The sequence below is a fragment of the Halichondria panicea genome, chromosome 4, assembly GCF_963675165.1.
Source record: "Halichondria panicea chromosome 4, odHalPani1.1, whole genome shotgun sequence".
In the NCBI taxonomy this organism is placed as follows: domain Eukaryota; kingdom Metazoa; phylum Porifera; class Demospongiae; order Suberitida; family Halichondriidae; genus Halichondria; species Halichondria panicea.
Genome location: NC_087380.1, coordinates 7,126,993 through 7,147,528, shown reverse-complemented (window position 1 = coordinate 7,147,528; position 20,536 = coordinate 7,126,993). Strand labels below are relative to the sequence as shown.

The following is a 20,536-nucleotide window of genomic DNA, read 5'->3' as shown; positions in this document are numbered from 1 at the left end:
TGGGCACATGCATGGCCATAATTAATTATGGGGGTTACCCTACCTAATTATATGGGTAAACTGTCTTTTTGCGAAGAACCTTGAAGAGACGCTTGTCTTAAGATATGGCATCCAATAGCATAGGTGGCTATGATCTGAACTGGTTGGAGGATCCTCCTGATGACCTCAAGTGTCTCATCTGCCTCTGTGTGGCCAGGGACCCTCACCAACATCCTGGAGATACTACCAACGAATGTGGCAAAATATTCTGTCATAGCTGCATCACTGAAATGAATAAAAAGAATGAGACGACTTGCCCAAACTGTCGGAAGAACCTCACTGACTTCAAAGATGCAAAAAGTAAGAGGTCATGTGTGCGTAGTGCAGTGTATTACTTATACTATATAATAGGTACTCGGCAAATCAGGTCCCTCAAGGTGAAGTGTGACAACCAAAAGAATGGCTGTGGGTGGACGGGGGAACTGGGAGATCTGTACGCACATCTTGAGGGTCCTAATCATCGATCCAGGTGTGACTTTGAACCTGTGCCCTGCAAGTATGCCAGAGTCGGATGTGAAGAGAAACCTCTACGCAAAGACCTCTCGAAGCATGAAGAAGATGTCCAACTTCACTTCCAAGTGACAACCGAAAAAGTTCTAGAGCTTACTAAAACGAACTCTCATCTGCTTAAATTAACTAGTACGGTTCCTTGTACAATCAAACTACCTAATTATCGAAAACTAAACAGTGACAAAAATCTATTTTACAGTCCTCCATTCTACACCTCGTACACTGGCTATAAAATGTGCTTGATAGTTAATGCCAATGGATGGGGTCCTGGTGAGGGCACTCATGTTTCAGTGTTTGCCCATCTCATGAAGGGAGACAATGATGACTCTCTGTCCTGGCCGTTCACTGGGACGGTCACAGTCCAGCTACTCAACCAACTGGAGGACAACAACCATCACCATATTATGATGTTTACATTCCCAGCAGAAAGTAAGAGCAGTCAGAGAGTGGTAGATGTTGAGAGAGCACCATGTGGAGGGGGCTACCATACATTCATCTCCCACGCTGACCTCGATTACAATGCTGACCAGAACATTCAGTACCTCAAAGATGACACTCTTGTGTTCAAGGTATCTTTAACCGACCACAAGCCATGGCTGAACTGACAAAACCCACGAGTGCAAGCAAGTAGATACTGTACCCATACCACATACATGCATGTACATGATTAATTTGTATACATGTATATGCGCGTGCATGTATATATCTTGGGGTTAGCCGACCTTTCTACGTCTGTCCAGAATGATATTGTTTGAATTTGTTTTGTTGAAAAGTTTTAAGATTGAAGAAACTAATTGTGATAATTATACTTTGCGTATACCAATAATTGAGACATGTACTGTATACGCGTAGGCTAGAAATTTATTCGTTTCCTGTAATAATAATATCTATATATAATTATATGCATGCACTGTAATAATGTATCTATATAAGCACACACAAACACACACACTACTGTATACCTCCGCACCAATCAAGGCATATAATATTTATATATACTGATAATTAGAACCATCTCTAGCTCTGTACAGTATTAATACTATGTACATGTAGTAATTATTCAACTCACTCGTGTACAAAAATAAAGTTTTAAAGTGAATTTTGCTGAAAAATGAATGTTTTAGTTCTGCATGAAGGACTTATGCATAATGAAAGTTTGAGATAAAATGACACACACACAAAAGTACATGTACACAGTCAATGCTGTCCCACAATCTTGAGGTCCACAGAAGATGACTCGATCTTGCTCCTCTCCTCGATGGCTTTGTAAGTGTCCGTCTCCAGCTCATGGTTGAGCATCCCGAACTCACTACATGTACGGTAGATAAGCTGTGTGTGTGTGTGTGTGTGGGTGGGTGGGTGTGTGTTAAAAAAATGTTGTGAGGAACCACGTACCTCTCCTATTTTCATATTGCGCTTAATTTATTGCTTAGAATTATGATATGAATTGTTGTAGATAGCTGTCTGTCTACTGGTAGGCTTCTGTGAGGCCAGATCAGAGGCCGGGGGAGCTAGGTATAAAATTACTTAGCTTGGACAACATCGTGTTACAATGCAAATGGATATTTGATAATCATCAGAACACAGAATGCATGCAGCACAAACCTCCATGAGAGTTGTTATGGACTGATGCTGTATCTCCAGGAGGGAGAAGTTAGGCCGTTGGTCTAGCCACCCCTTGATCAGCTGCAGCAGACACTCGTACCAGCTCTGATTGGTTGAAAAGAGGTCACATGACATCGAGATAAAACAAAGTATGCACTTAGATAATTTTGTGGCTTTCACATTGTTTCCGTACAGTATATAGTTATATAATACAGTTTCTACGGCAACCCACCAAGACAAAGTTCTTTGCCCTGAGGTGCCGAGTGATTAGTTGAAGGTTTCCCGATAAAAACTGGTTGAACGAGTCCAGGGGGATGGTATTGGGCAGCTGTGTGGGGGTGGGGAGGGGTTAGTGAGTGGGTGGAGTCATTATGTATGTACATGTACGCACGATACATGATTGTACATTTAATAGACCATGACATGCTTCAAGTCGTAACTGGAGTTTGAAAAGTAATTTCTGTACAATGTAGCTCTAACTAGACCTGATCACATGGTACCATAATCTTACTTTGATCAGGCCAATTTTCGGCAAATGATTATATAGTAGCCTTTGTCGATTTTGGGTACAAAACTTAATCTTGCAAAAAAGTATACTGATGTTTCTGGTGCTACCCTGGCCATTCATAGCAGCTTTGCACATAATGCAAATGTATTTTTTAGCCAGATGATAGACATGTACAGAGACTGACCATCATCATCAACGAGTTGAGGAATCCATCTCTGGGGTCATGCTTGGTTAACTTGGAGAGGAGCGTTTCCATTGGTCCGCACAGCGCTTGTATAACCATGGTAACAGAGTCGTGTAGCATCAGAGAGAGGTCTTCCTCGATATTAATGGGTGTGGGTTCTCTAGTGGGTGTGGTCTCATCCCCAGCGTCCAATGAGGTGACAGAAGAGGAATGTAGGATATGTATCGGACACAACTGCATTACCTGAGAAAGAAAATTAGAAAAAGTAAAAAATCTGAATCCGACTGCTGGTGCCCCCCAGATCCAGTGCCCTCCATAGCCAATGCCCCCCTTAATCAGAGTCCCCCCAGAACCAGTGCCCTCTATAACAAATGCCCTCCATAGCCAGCCCCCCCTTAGGTAGTGTCCCGCTTAGTCAGTGACCCCCAGAGCCAGTGCCCCCCAGAGCGTGCATGTGTGAACGCTGTTACCTGTGACTCGAGGTAGACGAGGGTGTTGATCATAGTGGTGAGCTCAGGGGGGAGGTGGTAGCGTGGGGTTACCACGGATACAGCCACCTTGGTACGCACCTCTTGATATACCCTGTAGGGAAAATATTGAGTTAACACAGGTAAACCCATTCTGTACCTCTAGAGAAGCCCTGTCACTTGGGGGAGGGGCAAAAATGCCATAATTTTTATAATAGCCTCATGTATTTTCCTGAAACAATGCTTTTGGGAGGTCATAACTTCAATAAATCTGTACCTCTCCTTCTAGTGGCTATCGTACATGTCACACTTAAATGCACTCACTGTGTTGCAGCGTCACGGATACGGTCTGCACAGATGGTGGCCACGGTGACCTCGAGCTGATGGGCAAACTTCTTCTCCGGCCATCCCAGCTCATCAACAAAGCTCTTGAACGAGTGAAGGGCTTTGACCACACCCTCCACAGCCTGACAACAGTCACTGTGTGTGTGTGTGTATGTAGGGGGGGGGGGGAGTAGCTAGCTACTGTCCACGGCAGAAGAATCAGTACAATGAATTTATCACTCAATATAAAATATTATTAGCTAAGGCATATATACGTACCGGTATATGAACAGGATACTAACAGTTAGAATAACAATCTCATACGTATTGTTGGGACTTGATTATTATAGTGTGGCAACTTTAGGGAGGAGAAACAATTAAACATAAAACGTCTATAGATGCTACAAATGCCACTCTAATCATTCTAAAGTGCATGCAGCTTCATACAGAGGGAGGCTAGGCCTATATAGCTAGCTCCCTAACCTGACTGGTAGCCATGTTTCCAGAGAGAAGGACTGGGCCAGGTCAGTCTTGAGCTGCTCCTCTAAAGAGTTCATGTATGAGCTCACAATACTCGTAAATTCAGAGAGAAATGTTTTGTGGAACTTAGCCATCTTCAGTGTGGCTGCATGTGTGTGTGTGTGGGTGTGTGTGTGTGTGGGTGTGAGTGTGTGGGTGGGAGGAGTGTGTGTGTGGGGGGGGGATAATATTGACTTACAATTCCAATAGCAACCAAGATATATACACACAATAGTAAATTGCTCGACCAATTAGGAGTCAGAAATGTGTTAAGAATATCAAATGAAAGAGCTCGATCCTTCTATATAAGGTCATCACCACGCACTCACGCTGAGAACAGAAGTACTGGTTGACGACGTGGAACAGCTGCAGTTTACTGATGATGGAGTTGTCTCGAGACATGGCCTCACGAGCATCCACTAGGAAGAAGAGCCAGAAGGCATTCAGGTGGGACGAAAACACCTGCAAGCATGGGAGGGGGTCTTACGTATCATCAGGGGGGTTATGCGTATCATCAGGGGCGGTATAATACGTATCATCAGGGGGGGTCATACGTATCATTAGGGGGGTTATGCGTATCATCAGGGGGGCATGCGTATCATTAGGGGGGTCATACATTATTATCATCAGGGGGGTCATGCGAATCATTACTTGTGTGTACTGTGTGAAGTCCTCCCAATAGTAATCATGGAGCTCGTACATGAACTCTATACACAGCTGAGCAAAGTCAGCTAGCTGCGTCATCGTCAATGCAACATCGTCAGTGACTGGGAGAGGATAGAGAAAGCTATAATGTATACACAAGTTAGCTACTAAAATAAGGAAATATTGTAACACTCTTTCAGGGATGTGCCGAGAAATGATGGTTGTTTTCAATCCCGGCCCAATCTCAATACAAAACACAATTTTGCCTCTTTACGTAGTAAACTAGGCCTAACAGGGTTTCATCCAGGATGAAAAATTAATTGGGGGGGAAGCTGGGAATTTGGGGGGGGGGCGGTTCACCCCTGCCCCCCCCCACTAGATGAAACCCTGCCTAAGAGATGGTTATATTTGTCCAGCCACCACCACCGACCAGTGTGGGCACATCCCTGACGACAAATGAAATATAAATTTACACAATGGATCACACGTGGTCCAAACAGAATACCGTTGAGATTTGAGAATATTTTCTTGTAGTTGAGGAGAGCAGATTTCTCCATGACAACCGTGAGTACCTTCACAGGGTCCACCGTCCCTCCCTGTCCTACTATCTGATTGGCCGACACCACCTGCGACAAACAAAAAGACGATATCGCATCTTGTTATGATATACATATACAGCGATGTAATTAGAATACAAGGGGCAGGTACGGTACAAATATACCTACATGTACATTGTACGTACGTACGTACACGAGCAAACTAGACTCGGGATACTAAAGCAGTGCCTTTGGGCTTCTAAATCCCATAGACACCTCCAAAACAGTGTCAAAGACATACCAGGTCAAACAGCTTGAGGGTGACCTTGAGGTCGTCCTTTGGCAAGCCGTACGGAAAAGAGGAGTGGAAATGTCGTATCTTGTTAGACAGCATCTCCTCCAGCTGCTTGCATGCCTCCAGGAACCCAGTGCGCTCATCCGTGGTCACTATGACACTCTTCTCCATGGGTCTATATAATTATTAGTGCAATAAAATATACCATACATGAACATGTATGTCGGGTTTCGAATGCGAGGATTGTGAATGACACTGTACAAGCCTGATTGCGTTTCTAAGTAACTATTGCGAATTTCATGCGGACGCTCACTCTTTGCGGTCGTAATTTATGTGAAAACTCACAATTCTCATTCGAAACCCGAGATACGATAAATAATTTAATACGTAGCTCTAATATAATTATCACAGCTGCAGAGTTGGCAGCCAGCGTGGCATTCCAATAATACAACACTGAATCAAAATGCATTTAAGTAAAGATGACTGCATTTAGTATAATCATACTCACTGTAAGCACGCCCTACACTAATAGCACACAAGCACGTCCTACACTAATAGCACACAAGCACGCCCTACACTAATAGCACACAAGCACACCCTACACTAAAAGCACACCTTACACTACAAGCACGCCCTACACTATAAGCACACCCTACACTATAGGCACGCCCTACACTATAGGCACGCCCTACACTATAAGCACGCCCTACATATAAGCACACCCTACACTATAAGCACGCCCTACACTATAAGCACACCCTACACTATAGGCATGCCCTACACTAAAAACACGCCCTACACTAAAACACGCCCTACACTATAAGCACGCCACACTAAAGGCACACCCTACACTATAAGCACGCCACACTAAAGGCACGCTCTCACGTACAAGGGGTTGTACCCCACGGTCTTTCGAAGGGTAGGACGAGATCGATTGTACCATGAACCTTTACTAACGACGCTACCACCAGCATAGTCACTACCATGACGACGACGTTGAATCACTTTAGAACACTGATTCTGACGTCTGTTGAGCAAAATATGAAATCACAAACTACAGTATATACTATCTAGAGGTATATAACTCTGATGTATTATTGAAGACAATAACATTACGTATGGCAAAGTTGGTATAAATAGCACAGTATCTCACATGCACCCACTCCACTATCACACACACCCCGCCCTCTCATACACACACGCCCCCTCACTTTGATCCTCCAATGTGCATTTGACAGAATCTGAAGGAGGAGAGGACCATGACTGGCCATATGGCCACACCCATTTCCTCTTTAACCAGCCAGTGACGCAGACACGTGAGGTGACGGAAAAGGTCACGAACCCCGTACCGGGCACAGAACTCGTCAAGCACGTACATTTGGTGTGGGGAGAAGAGACCCTATGTGAGTGTGTGTGTGTTGTGTGTGTGTGTGGGGGGCGGGGGCAGACTGAACAGCTAGATGCGTTGAAAGCAGTTACATTGGAATGAGTGCTCGATGTTAGCTAGCAAAACAGGCACATTTGCCATGACTACTATAATAAAATATGCATTTGTAAATAATTTTAGTCCATTAAATTTGGTTCCATCGTTGGATTTAAGCACACTACTCAACAGAGCTATATGAAAGATTGAGCTATGTACAAATAATCCTTTATAAAAATGTGAGAATTTAGAACTATAATTATATATATTATACATATGGTATCCCCTAGCTCTTACTCGACTGAAGGTGTCTTCTGTGAGGCGGTAGTCGAGTGTAGCTCTGAATAAGTGCTCAAACATCTTGTGAGGATTTGTCTGTGTGATGTCCTTGACACTATCCACCACTGCCTGGAGGCCGTAGCGATCCAGGTCGTTGGACTCTGTGGGAGAGTAGTGTGTGTGGTGTGTATGTGTGGTGTGTGTGTGTGGTGTGTGGGTGGGGTGTGTGTGTGTGTGTGGGGGGGGGTAGTATTCTGCTACAAGTGATTGTATATTAATGCCTGACCTCTACGGACGTCCAAGTTGCTCTGTATTGGTTCAATCGTCTGTCCAGTCGCTCGTGCCAACCACTTCATCCAGCTATCACGTTCCGTGGTGTCACGGCAACCATATCGGATCCTACCCACCTCTGACTCTTCAGAAGCTAACACAAACATAGCCGCCTTGCTATTAGCAGTGGGGTCCGCAAACATTTCGTCTGTGGGAGGTATATGTAAAACCTTTGATGTGGCTAGAAGCATGTAATCAATCTCTTTGATGTGGTTACAATGATGTAATGTATTCTTTTGATGTGGTTACAATGATGTATTGCTATAACGCTTTATTTTTGAGGAGCTAACGTGGATTGCTTAATTAGACAAAAATTTTTGACAATAATTATTTTATTTTCAAAGATAGAGGTTCAAATGTCCACAAAATTTTAGCCCATCAAAAATAAAGCACTATAATTATGGTGATAAATTCCTTTGATGTGGTTACAATGATGTAATGTATTCCTTTGATGTGGTTACCTTCAGGTGTGGGGTACTCTACACAGAACCGCTGGTCGAGCACAAATGTGTACTTGGGAAGATTGGCTCCTGTAGAATTGTGGGGTTTGATAAAATTAGACAGTTACCTTAAGTGCCGAAGCTGTATGGGTATAAGTATAAGACAAACCCGCCCCTCACACACCACACACGCCCACACCTGCTGAGTATGTTGTGAGGATGAACTTGTACTGGGAAAGTTGAATGAGAGCAAAGAATCGTCTCTTGAGTTCCTTGAACATGTAGTCTCCGCTGACCGTGAGAAACCTGAGGGGAGGGGAGGGGGCATGATAACGATAGACCACACCCCCTCACACATATCACACACCCTCACACTCAACTCTTACCCGCATTTTTTCATGATGGCAGGGCGCTCGACAATAGTGGATAACTTGAGCTTGCCAATCGAAGACTCTGAACTCTTGTCGTTCTTTGTCATATCCAGTGTCGTGTACACATCACCAGAGCTGGGCATGCCCACGTGAGTTTTCTAAGGGGACGAGGGTGAAATCAATACGTATTCTATAAGATCAAAAACCACGATACGACCAAATGTACTGTATATACTTAACAATAATTGTACCTGAAATATTCATTATATTGCCCATAGATGGTAGATTCTCTCTACTTTTTAAGAATTTGCAGACTAGTGTAGGGGGGGGGGGGTTAGGGTTAGACTGTTTGGAGGGAGACTGAAGTGTTTTCAGGGGAGAAGCTCCCCCCCTCCCCTACTGGATCAATATATAGATATAAAACTATATAACCCTGATTGCACATGGATACGTATCTTGTTGTTACGACCTCCCGAACCTTTGAGAGGGTGGTCTTGTTTGAGATGAGCCCCTTTGTGGCGGCCATGACGGTGAGCTTTATCTGGGGGACAGGGGAAGAGGTCCAGAATTCTCCAGCCTCCATGAAACTGATGGATAGAGAGTTGTCAGTTAAGGAACGGTTGCTACAGCTGGCATACAGTGTAACTCATCTATTGTGATCACCCTATAAGCAGGCCACCCTCTATAATACAGCCATGCAGGTTTTAATGGACCCCATGGCACGACCACATTTTTATTATACAGCACTGCTGGTCTAAGGTACTGTAGCAACATTCGATTTTAACAACAATCTCTGAAATCAGCCCAAACTAGATTTACTAGACATAGGTAGGTTGCACTGACCTGACACTGTTGTTAACTGGTGGGGCCTCGATGGTCTTAAGTTGTTCCCCGCTCCCATCCACCTGTATACGGGGGGGGGGGGGGGTACCATAGCAACCTTGATAACGTGAACTGTGACAGCTGTTGAAGGCTGTGCTGACATACAACTTTATTGTTGATTATTCAACTGTTTACTCTATGTTGCTTACAAGGGCATAGCACTATCAAAGAGACAGTACCAATTTTGAAATTGGACCATCAAAGTTACATTAGCTCAGAAAACAGTAGAAAACATCCACTGATAATTATAGAACACACTATTAAAAAAAATGGCCAATTTGGGCCCGAAAGAAATCACTAATCTAAGCACACCATAATTATTATAGAAATGCACACACACCTCGAATACACAGAAGAGAGGTCTATTCTCATTGGACGGAATGGCTGTCAGGTCATGTAATGTCACGGTAACCTTGAGTTTGAACTGGAGATCTTGCTTGGCGACGGTGGTGCTTCCACTCTCAGTCAGTACAGCACTGCGTCTAATATCACATGACCAGTACAAGTAGTCACATGACATACGAGGAATACAATACAGTACAATATGTAATTATTGAGGAACATAAATAATGTAGCACATGTACATAGTTTACATTTTGTACATACTTGTAAAGCCAGTCTACAATAGCCAACTAATTTACTTAACGGAGGCAGGTTTAGTTGAACATTTTTCAACAGCCAAAACTTTAATCCAATGAAATGTTATGATTTTCTGAAAGCTTAGAAAAAGATCTTTCAAATGATGTATTTCAATCCAAAATGTTGTTGGGGCCATAATTTGTCCTTTTTCGGCCTTGGACCATGGGCTATTGGTATGGCCAAATTGGCAAATTTTTTTTATCTCTCGAATATGAACTTTGATGACACCATTTGAAAGGTCTCCTTCTAAGCGTTCATAAAATCATAAAATCGTTGAAATTGGATCAACGGAATTCAAGTTATGGCAGCTGAAAGAGTCCCCGAACCATTGATTATTAATGTCTCCATATAGCATGTGCTTGGACCTGTGTTAGCAGGCCAACTCTTTACAACATTTACTGTTGGCTTGCCCTATATAAAAAAACTCTAATCCCCAGCCATGGCTAATACACCACCTCCTCTTACTGTTTAATTTTACGCTGTGTTGCCGGGCTGTGTGCAGTGGGCCCTGACAACGACAGCTGGTCCAGATTACTGTTGAGCACTTTGAGCGTTTTGAGTTGCTCTTCACGAAATATCTCCTCCACCTTGTGACTACCGAACTTTAATTCTCTGGCCCTCGCTACCTGGGTGGGGGTGTGGCAATCAGGTCATGTGACTTAATAGGGCAGTCATGTGACATAATAGCCGAGGATGGTCATATAATTATACAAGTCGTGTACTAGATAACGAATGCTCTGCACTACATACTCCAAGGGGACGCAGACAGCCTAAAATCCACAAATTAATTGTACCAGGAGTACATGCATTCCTAAAACTCTTAGTGTAACTCTTGATTTGCAACCGTTGAGCAAGTTAAAGCTGGAGTACACAGACATAGACACACACACACACACGAACGCACATGCACACACACACAGCTTTAGGGTACACCTCTGGCGCCGAGGGTGTGCCATATATGCTGACTTACTCCTGTTTCCATTTGTTTCTTCCTGTCTTGCAGCTCTCTCCTCACCACTGCCTCCTGCTCCTCCGGGTTGCCAAGCTACAAGTGTGCGAGTAGGGGATGAGCCGTGCATGCATGCATGTGGAGATACACAACCACGAACTACAGTAAAATATGGCCACATACACGCCGTGCACGAGTGCTTTGATACGAACTGAAGCACTACTTATAGTAAGTGTAAGTTATTACCACATGCGCGAGGGCTGTACAGCTAATACAGCTCTTGCCCTCGGGGCGTACATGCAGCTGCTGTAAGGTCCCACCTGGCACTCCTTGTAGAGGATCTGGTGCTCAATATTCCTCAGCTTGAGAATCTTCTGGAAGAGCTTGTACAGTTTGTCAGCATTGGGCGCTCCTGCGTCTACAACACAGAGCACACTATATTATAGCTGTTGTCAGGACAGTCACAACAGTTACGCAGGTACTGCTAGAAATGTACGTGATACAAACGATGCGAGTGCCTATCATATCACATAAATTTGTATCGCACAATAAGTTATTGGCCTTTATTACGAGGCCTGTAAAATCCTCATTGAAACCGCGGCGTCTCATCAATTGCATAACGTTTTCGGTGATCAAAACGTATTCTCGCATGTAATTATTTCTAGTACTATAGAGCTCAAGTTACGGCCACCCAAAATAAATTACTGAAATATTAATGGAAACACGGGAGAGAGGTGGCTCTACACTAACGTAGCGTGCAGACTTACCTCCTGGGTTGGGTTCAGAGTTCAAGGGGGTGTGGTCAGAGAATGCTCGACTAACTCGCTCAACCAGTTTCCGGAACGTGTTCACCCAGAGCTGGAGGTCCTCGGGGTTCAGAGTTCGTGTGGGGGAGGAGTACGTGAGATGCTTCAAGGCTCTCACCTGTGTGTGTGTGTGTGTGTGGGTGTGTGGAGGGGTGAGGGGTGTGTAAGTACATGTACATTGTACAACTGTACATGTTAGTTATGATAACAGTACACCCTGTATCATTATATAATTATTATATAATTCATAGCTGTAATTTAAACTATTCCAAAAGAATTGTTTTGGGATGTTAATGTGTGGGGGTTGGGTGCACTTACATAATTTTACAGACGTAATAATCAAGGCTCACAACCGATTCTAAAATAGTATGGATTGTTCGGATGTTCATGAAAACAAACGTGGAGTTGATTGTTATTGTTTGAACATGCAATCACATCTGCAGCATATTGACTTTCAGAATAGCTAGCTACATGTACAAGTATTACCTGTACAGTACAGTATACAAGATAACACTGGAAACAAATACAGATATGAATTTTAGTAGATGATATGAAGTCAGTGGAGTCTTCAATTATGAGGCTATAAAATCTACGTAATGACAAACTTCCTCTCCTAGCTCGTAAGAAAAAGCTGCTCCCTAGAATGACTAAACTAAGTGCAGGTATCTCACTCACAGCTACCCACCCATCCTCACCTTGAATATATAGACGAGTTCTTTGGCAGAGAAGCTACCTTGTGTGCACACGTTCACGACATCATTCCTACTCAGGACCACCTCCGCATACCACTGCACACACAGCACAAACTGCTCCTGCTTGCACAGTCGTTGCTCCAAGGCCGTAAGTGCGTTGTCTTGGGAACGAACCTTCTCCCCAGCACTCACAGACTTGAGGGTACGTACGATCATACCTAGCTTCTCTTCTGTTAGTTTTTGTTTGGGAGGAGAGTTTTCCAACTGGTATCTGAGGTTAAACAAACAATACGACATCTGTCATGAAACACTAAGTAAATATGTACGTACAATTAATATACGTAACTTTGAGGTTTGCTAGAGGTTTAAGATTTTACCATGCTATGCTAATATAAAGCGCTTAGACTTGTGTACAGAGTGGGTGCACTCCTCTCCCCTCTATTGGCTAAACGTTAACTGTACAGTTTTTATAATACTAAATTTTAACTGTTGGGTGGGTAAGTTTTGCAGATATCATGTTCTTTGGCATACAATAACATACACGTGGTTTAATTATCAACCTGCCTTCTTCACTGTACATTGAGATCCTAAGACTATACTAACAATATTGCACAGAGCACAGAGATACTTTATGGACTACGGGGGCTGGGGTTATATCTCACTCACCTTGCTGTGAAGGGGTAAGAGATACATCGAGCTAGCAGAAGATAGATCTGAGAACGCTCAAAGTTATCGGACTTCATGAGTGAGTCGGCTACTGCTCCTTCCTCTATTTCTTCATCAATACTAGAACCTTGATCCAACGGACGCCATTTTGCAATGGTTGACGAGGCACGTCTAGTATTACCGACAATCACAAACTCAGAGTCTAGACTAGCAATAGATCCGGAGCTTTCTCTGTCCAGGGGGGCGGGGCTAGGGGACTGCAGGGGAGGGGGGTCGTGTGTAAAATAGTTTTGCAGAGTTGAGGCTATTCATGCATGTACAGGATAATATGAATATAATTGTCAAAAATGAAAAATGTCTTTGACAAGAAATAATAGCAGGAGCTCTTAGAAGTCTATGTAATTACTTACCCTGGAAGGAGCCCGCCCACTTCTCAACGAAGAAATGGAGGTCATAGGGTCAAAGTCCACCGTCTCTACGTTCACACTGGGGACATCGCGACCTGCCTTGAATTTTGCCCTCTGCTGGGCAGCACTGCTCCTGGATAACAATAAACAATATTTATTAAATTATTTATTAAATTATTATAAATAATATTACACAGAGCATAAATCAAGTCACAAGATGTGATCTGAGCCCTATTTTGAAGCTGCTAAGAGAACTACAATAAACGACAGAACTAGGTAGGTAGGTAGTTCCACACAAAACAGCTATTTACAAAGATGCTTGCTTGCACAATAGAGCATAACTGTGCTGGAGGTATAAGAATGGTTGAAGTGTAGACAGTCTACAATTTTTTGCAGACTTGGTAGCATGAAAGGAAGTACACCTCTACGCTTATTCAGTGACAGGACATGTTAATTCTTGCATACATACCGAGTAGGGCTGGCCCCAGGCGTACAGTACAGTACAGTAGGTTACAATAGTTTGTTTAAAGGCTTGCAACTATTACTGTAACACTGTGTCCAAACTTGTGACTTTGAGGTACCTCCAATTACTCCCTTACATCCCCCCCACATTACAGACACTGTGTACACTACCACACAAAACAACTAGCTTCCTGAGGCCAACATCACCACGATCATACAGTGTCACAAAAGAACACCAACTCAACTCTGACTCTCAATTGCAATAGTAGATAGCATGGTACTTAAAATAAATACAACAATTATACAGTTGACTTCACACCCTGCATATTATATTCTTCCTTCCTTCCTTCCAATATTCATGACTAGTCCTTATTAAATGCACCAACTCAGATATCGAGTGCACAGGTCATTTTATACACGGTGACTGAATGTGTGCAAATCATCAGTTTGCTTTCAGGTTGTCAAATGAAGGCTAACACACGGGAACCTGTTATTGTTACTCATTAGCGCTAAGCTAGAAGAATGAATACTGTTAACAGTCAACGAGAAGTTTGTGGCTTTCTGAAAAATCTCTGACTAGACTAGCCAGTACCAGTACATGATGCCTACAGCTCTTGCACGGCTAGCTAGCTGGGTGTGCGTGCTGATATATGACACTTTATGACTCATCACAACCCCCCCCACACACACACATACACTCAAGCAATGGAGTCTAGCCTCCACACACACACACACTACACACACTACAGTGAGCTCACCTAGGAGCAGTAATGGAGCCCAGCCTCCCTCCTACATCACTCTCATCAGAGCTGCTCTCCCGGTCACTAATCATGACTTCAGCTTAGAGTCTAGTCTAGTACTGGATCATGGAGGAAGCTTCAGAGCAGATTAAACAATCCTCCGCGGTAGCCTTAAAATTTAATAAAACCTTACCCCGACTGGAGGTCGACTAGCCAGACTGCATGCTAGTGCCTAGTACTCAGTAGGACATGTAGTCTAAAAGCTTCCTGCTCAAGAAGTAAGAGCTAGAGACCTCTATCCTCTATATGGTGGCCCTCTTGCAGCTTCTCTGGTTGAACCACAATGATATGATACCAGCTAGCTATAGATAGCTGCAGACCAGCCCCACCCTTCTTTTATAATGAGGGGGGACCATCTATGTTGCTCCATGTTTTGTTTGTCAAGATATCTGTATACAATGGCTCCAGTAGCAATTAAACATAAATGAATAATTATTATTTGCTCAACAAAACTAGTGTTGTTTGGTCTTTTTAGCTACTACTTTCTTCTTGGCCGCTTGAGGACTTTGACCACCTCCGAAGAAATTCGTAAACATGTCTTCAATACTGGGCATGCTTGATCCTGGTTGCAGCGAGGATTGCATCTCTTGCATCTCCTATAGCAACAGAGAGGGTCATTACATTTGGACAAGTCCTCTGAATAAACAACATGTGTCCAAGGTATACATATTTTCGAACGCAAACAATAATACTAATTATAGTTATGTAGTTGGTAACAATGAGTGAATAAGTGATTAACTGCGGGGATTCAATTTCAACACCAAGTATTGTACAACACCGACTATTTAGTTAGCAATCCCACAATAATATCTTCCCAACATTAATTTCCTCTCTAACATTTTCTCTCTACACTACTGGTACATGGTCCCTGGTACACTACTGGCACAAGGTCCGGCCATGGTGTCATACAGGGATATCCCCCTTTCTCCCCTGCTGTAATAACACACACCAGGATGTCACACAGGGGTATCCCCCCTTTCTCCCCTGCTGTAATGACACACACCATGGTGTCATACAGGGATACCCCCTTTCTCCCCTGCTGTAATGACACACACCTTCTGTTGCTCAGGGCCCATGGACTTCATGAGTCGAGGCAGTACCAACATCAACAGTACAGGAGCCACCATCAATAGCACCTGCACACGTAGGTACGCATAGCAACATGTTAACACAGTACATACACACAATAGACAACAAGTTAGAACAATACGTGTTTTAGCCATAAGTTGTAACATGAAACAACCTCTATACAGCTAAGAGAGTAACCGATACAATTTTGTAATTATTTTAATGATTAAGAAATCATATACACGTTACCATGGGATTCTTGAGGGCACTAAGGACACTCCAAGGCTCCCGCTTCTTAAAGAACTGTGTTTTCATCTCTGTCTTAAACACGAGGGGGTAGGGAAGATGAGATACACTCTTAGTCCTCAGAACATTCACTTTTCTGGCTCGAATTTTGCCAGATTTTCCACTGATATCAACTCTGGCTGGTTCAAATACATTGTTGGGAGACACCACCTCGACTAGATACGATCCAGGGGGAACATCACATACCGAGAATTTGCCATTAGAGTTCAGAAAACCATGAAATTTACCACCATCCACAGAAATGAGAGTTTCTGCCAACCCTCCCTCCTTTCGTAGACTTGTAGTAACTTTACCCTCGATACAATATGTACTGGAGGTACTGGAGGGTGTCCCGTCTATAGAGTAGACCACTGGAAGGACGAGGGCTGCCAACACAAAGCTGTAAATATAAATCCTCATCTTGTATGCATGAGATCGAGAGTCAATAAAGAACTTTGACCCTCTGAGGAAGAGGGCGTGTCTCAACTATAACGGTTTTCCCCTTTAACGTAGAACTCTTCAATCTATGCCTTTACTAAGAGTAAGAGGTGGGGTCAGAGGAGGTCGGACATCACTTGAACTTTCACTAATTATGACCTTTTAAGCTTTTCGTTTTTGCTGACTCAACAGTAGTGTCTTCTCTGCTAGTCTCTATTTTAGCCGCCCTCTAAAAGTTGGGCGGCCTAATCACGAGTCTATGTTATAGAGGGCGACTAATTCATGAGACAATACTTCTGCACGGTTTCTGTCGCTGAATCTGTTGACAGCTAGTTGTGTTTGGTGTCTATGATGGTTACTGGACCTAACCCTATCAGCACATAATAGCCATACTAGCTAAATCCGCCTAGATCCAGTCATGTCCTACTGCTGAGTCAGCAAAAACAAAAAGCAATTTGGCCTGGAATGTCATTAAAAGGTCATAATTAGTGAAAGTTCAAGTGATGTCCGACCTCCTCCTCTGAGGTGGGGTACAATCCCGATCGTTGGACGGGGGCGGGAGAAAAGGGAGTGGCTTGCGAGTCTACCTCAACAGTGGCCTGGAATCGAGGCCATACATTTTTATGGAAGTGAAATGATAAAAACACATGTAAACAATGTTAACCATATAAAGTTCCAGGGTGAAAACACATGTATAGACTAGACCGATACTCAGCACCCGGCCTTCTTGGGTTGCTAGGTCAATAGTGCCAGCGGTGTCTCAGTCAGTATTAAAGGCCTTCCATGGTGTACGTGGGGGTGGTAAATGACTTCCTAGAGCCCTCTGATGCACATAATCGCTGATCTTATGAGGGAGAAATCTCATCCAATTCAGAAGTGTGCTGTATGTTTTGTCATATTTCTCTGCGGGCCAGCATGGACGCTAGTTTCTTGTAAACAGTCGCTGCAGCCGGACCCATCCCTCCAGCAGCAGAGAAAACCATACCAAACCACCAATTGCAAAGGCACCTACATACTTGCCTTAACAATCTTCTTGAACAAGTGAATACATATATACACTTGTATTTGTACAGTGTACATATAAATCTATATTGACACAAACAACATTACACACACAATAAATACAGTATTATATATACCAGTTTATAGTCCTAAAGCCGACCACTTAACCAATTAGGTGTCATAGGATAGAACCTCCGGGCAACAGTTCCTCCCCCGGAGCCTGCGGTCTTAGGACTATGCCTCCCCCCCCCCCCCGGTGGTTTGGTCCTAGGACAGAACCCCCGCCCCCAGGATATATCATCCGGGTAAAGCTGCGTACCAGTGTGCATGCGCAATGAATGTATTGTCAGCCTAGCCATGCCGGGCTACTCAACAAGAGTATGATGACATACTGTTCTACAAGACTCCTGCTATAGCAATGCTGGCCAGAAGAAGTACAGAGATGGGCTCTCCACCAATGATAAGAGAAGTGTACAAGACAAAGCAACAATGTTTGTACCTGCCTGAGAAAGACAGCGCTGGCATGCACAGAATGAGTGGTGAAGCAAGAGGAGAAGAACGGAATACTGAAGATGTGCCACAATAGACTGGATGGAATGCATTTTGGGAGAGACAAGACCTATGGAAAGGTATATATAATTATCTATTATCAGCTCTCTTCATAAGTATTTTATGCGTGTTTCATGCATGTAATATAGGTTGCTCAAGAGTCTACTGGAAAGGCCTACATGCTGACGTGATACAGCTCTGCAAGCACTGCGACAAATGCCAACGAACCAATCATCAACTGCAGAAGCCCAAAGCAGAATAACATCCCATCCCTGTGACAAAGGTTTGGTACAGAGTGAGTATATTGACAGGACCTATATACCTGAAACAAGCTCTGGGAACAAGTCATTAATCACACTCTCAGACTATTTCTCCAAGTGGCCTGAAGCTGCCCCACTCCAATCGAAATCAGCAGAAGGTGTAGCAAAATTTCGCTGGCAGCTCTCCAGCAGCAAGAGGGTGCAAATAACTGTGGACTATTCAGTATTGCTGCTGCGTATCACCTGCTATGAACGATAATGTGGGTGCTCTAGTGTTTGACGAGGCCAAAATGAGAGCACATCTCATCAAGTGCTTTGAGGATATGATTATGTGTGACAGATGTAGTAATCACTATCGTTGTACAAAAATCCGCAAAGAACCAGTAGGTAATTGGTTTTGTTCTGGCTTTATGATTTGTGCACTTTTGGTTGTATATGTACTTCTAGATCTATACTAATATAGTAAAACTTGCTGATAAACTTTGCTGCAACCACAGTTGTAACCGCATAGATGATTATGAATACCATTAAGCATGGAAAGTTCAAACATCTAACAGCAAGCACTAGTTTTTCTGCACTGCATGTACACTGTACACCATAATGACTTTGCACAGCCTCAGAGAACAGCTCAAACATGCCAATGAAGAGAATGTTGTATAAGTGTCCAAGGTTCTCATTAATTTCGAGATAACACTATAATTATATAAATATACATAATTATACCCATGTAACTTATTTTCAGCATGCTGTAATGCATGTTGCTCCTACAACACTGACACTGCCACCCTGCGTTGTATATAATTATACGGAAACTCGCAAAATAATTATAATGGGTATAAGGTCAATTAAATAACCCTTCTCAACTGAGTTTCATTGGCATATGGAGCTGTTTTCTGAGGCTGTGCTGAAGTCATTCAATGCATGCTTGCTGTTACATAACTGATATTTGACTTGGTGTTACTGCTTACTGCATGGTTTAATTATATTCATAATCATGTCCTTTCTGTGGTTACTACTGTGGTTGCAGCCAAGTTACACAAAATATTGCAAGTTTTACTAAAATGACAGTAGCATAATTACTAAAATGGATACAAGAATGTGAGTCATCTGTTGCATCTAGTATGATAGTAAGTATCGCAAGCCAGACGTTTCATCCGAATGTATATTATACTGACTCACAGTATAGCCAGCAAAGAAGCCTGGAGTCTCCCCATGAAAACAAACAGGCCTGGCTGGTCAGAGACTATGTGAATCCCTATAGGTATTACTTGCAAGTTATTTTATAGGACTATGACTATGTCTAGTCTATTACTTTGTAGCTATAGCTGCTAGGCTATAAATGTCTATGCATGCCTATGGTTATTACTTCGTAGCTAGGCTAGTCCTCTCGAAACCTGTACCGCAGCATAGGGGAGCTCTTGTCCTGGGGTAGGAGCTTTTGTCCTAGGACAGAAATTCCGGGGGGGAGGAAATATCCTAAGGACGGAACCCCCCCGAAGCTCCTGTCCTGTGACACCGGATAAGGGCCGTTTACATGAACGCAGTTAGGTTTAATCCGGATTCCAACCCGGATTAAAGGCCTCGTGTAAATGGGGCTGTATATATAGCATATGCTCAGTAAAATAATGACATCACAACGAATGGAAGTGGATTGAAGGAAGTAGATAGAAGGTTTCTAGCCACATTGTAGCATTCTCTGATGAATTCAGTATTATAGGAAATTTTAGGGGAAAAATATCCAATAATTTTGCACATGCGCAAGCAGTCGATAGCAGGCCTTCTTTTCTATGGAGGCCAGTGAAGGTGGCTAACCCTTGCGCTGCTACAGCTCTGCATATTTCCACAGTGACTAATTTTCGAGCGAAAAAAGCCACCAACACTCCTATAGCCTGTAAACTCCAGGTCACTGGGGAGTCTAGATCATATAAACACTGTAGAGGGCTCTCGACACAAAGTTTGAGATAAGACCTTCAAAATACGTAGGCCATCCATGCAAATGACCTTTGCCGTTGGGCCAGTGTTCGACACCAAGTGCATGGTGTGTAATGAGGCTTGAGGGATCCGAGTATTATACAAAACCATCGGGACATGGCCTACGTGATTCGTCATTTGTATGTAAAACTTCACGACCATGCGAAAGATTTTGGCACTGATCA

At 43.3% G+C, this 20,536-nt stretch overlaps 3 protein-coding genes across 5 annotated transcripts; 1 reads left to right on the top strand and 2 right to left on the bottom strand.

Moving 5' to 3' along the window:
• Positions 1–42: 42 nt before the first annotated feature.
• Positions 43–1,346, top strand: LOC135334739 (TNF receptor-associated factor 3-like). Its single transcript, XM_064530021.1, has 2 exons — positions 43–339; positions 391–1,346. Exons 1-2 carry the CDS (start codon positions 105–107, stop codon positions 1,152–1,154), a joined length of 999 nt encoding a protein of 332 aa, XP_064386091.1. The 5' UTR covers positions 43–104; the 3' UTR covers positions 1,155–1,346.
• Positions 1,347–1,565: 219 nt separating this feature from the next.
• Positions 1,566–14,865, bottom strand: LOC135334723 (calcium-dependent secretion activator 2-like). Of its 3 annotated transcripts, none has more exons than XM_064530001.1 (29): positions 14,737–14,865; positions 13,520–13,649; positions 13,110–13,366; positions 12,447–12,714; positions 11,713–11,869; positions 11,266–11,363; positions 10,967–11,041; positions 10,462–10,622; positions 9,698–9,839; positions 9,319–9,380; positions 8,954–9,062; positions 8,491–8,633; positions 8,304–8,410; positions 8,126–8,194; positions 7,621–7,812; positions 7,353–7,495; positions 6,844–7,031; positions 6,522–6,659; positions 5,639–5,807; positions 5,307–5,427; positions 4,808–4,923; positions 4,486–4,618; positions 4,121–4,262; positions 3,638–3,793; positions 3,317–3,428; positions 2,847–3,089; positions 2,387–2,482; positions 2,155–2,259; positions 1,566–1,878 (listed from the first exon to the last, which is right to left on the bottom strand). In XM_064530001.1, exons 1-29 carry the CDS (start codon positions 14,808–14,810, stop codon positions 1,747–1,749), a joined length of 4,038 nt encoding a protein of 1,345 aa, XP_064386071.1. In that variant the 5' UTR covers positions 14,811–14,865; the 3' UTR covers positions 1,566–1,746. The 3 variants fall into 3 exon arrangements, with proteins under 3 accessions (XP_064386071.1, XP_064386072.1, XP_064386073.1); XM_064530002.1 differs by having other exon boundaries at positions 13,520–13,643; XM_064530003.1 differs by lacking the exon at positions 6,522–6,659.
• Positions 14,866–15,149: 284 nt separating this feature from the next.
• On the bottom strand, positions 15,150–16,581 carry LOC135334550 (endoplasmic reticulum membrane protein complex subunit 7-like). Its single transcript, XM_064529774.1, has 3 exons — positions 16,096–16,581; positions 15,834–15,914; positions 15,150–15,374 (listed from the first exon to the last, which is right to left on the bottom strand). Exons 1-3 carry the CDS (start codon positions 16,549–16,551, stop codon positions 15,231–15,233), a joined length of 681 nt encoding a protein of 226 aa, XP_064385844.1. The 5' UTR covers positions 16,552–16,581; the 3' UTR covers positions 15,150–15,230.
• Between the last annotated feature and the right edge of the window lie 3,955 nt (positions 16,582–20,536).

Coding starts and splice junctions, on each gene's coding strand:
- LOC135334723 (XM_064530001.1), bottom strand. CDS start 14,810: ATGATTAGTGACCGGGAGAGCAGCTCTGATGAGAGTGATGTAGGAGGG. Junction 8,634..8,953: donor ACAAGACCACCCTCTCAAAG/GTTCGGGAGGTC, acceptor TCGTCCCCTTAG/AAAACTCACGTGGGCATGCC. Junction 5,428..5,638: donor CCCTCAAGCTGTTTGACCTG/GTATGTCTTTGA, acceptor TGTTTGTCGCAG/GTGGTGTCGGCCAATCAGAT.
- LOC135334550 (XM_064529774.1), bottom strand. CDS start 16,551: ATGAGGATTTATATTTACAGCTTTGTGTTGGCAGCCCTCGTCCTTCCA. Junction 15,915..16,095: donor GTGCCCTCAAGAATCCCATG/GTAACGTGTATA, acceptor CTACGTGTGCAG/GTGCTATTGATGGTGGCTCC. Junction 15,375..15,833: donor TGGGCCCTGAGCAACAGAAG/GTGTGTGTCATT, acceptor CTGTTGCTATAG/GAGATGCAAGAGATGCAATC.
- LOC135334739 (XM_064530021.1), top strand. CDS start 105: ATGGCATCCAATAGCATAGGTGGCTATGATCTGAACTGGTTGGAGGAT. Junction 340..390: donor TGACTTCAAAGATGCAAAAA/GTAAGAGGTCAT, acceptor ACTATATAATAG/GTACTCGGCAAATCAGGTCC.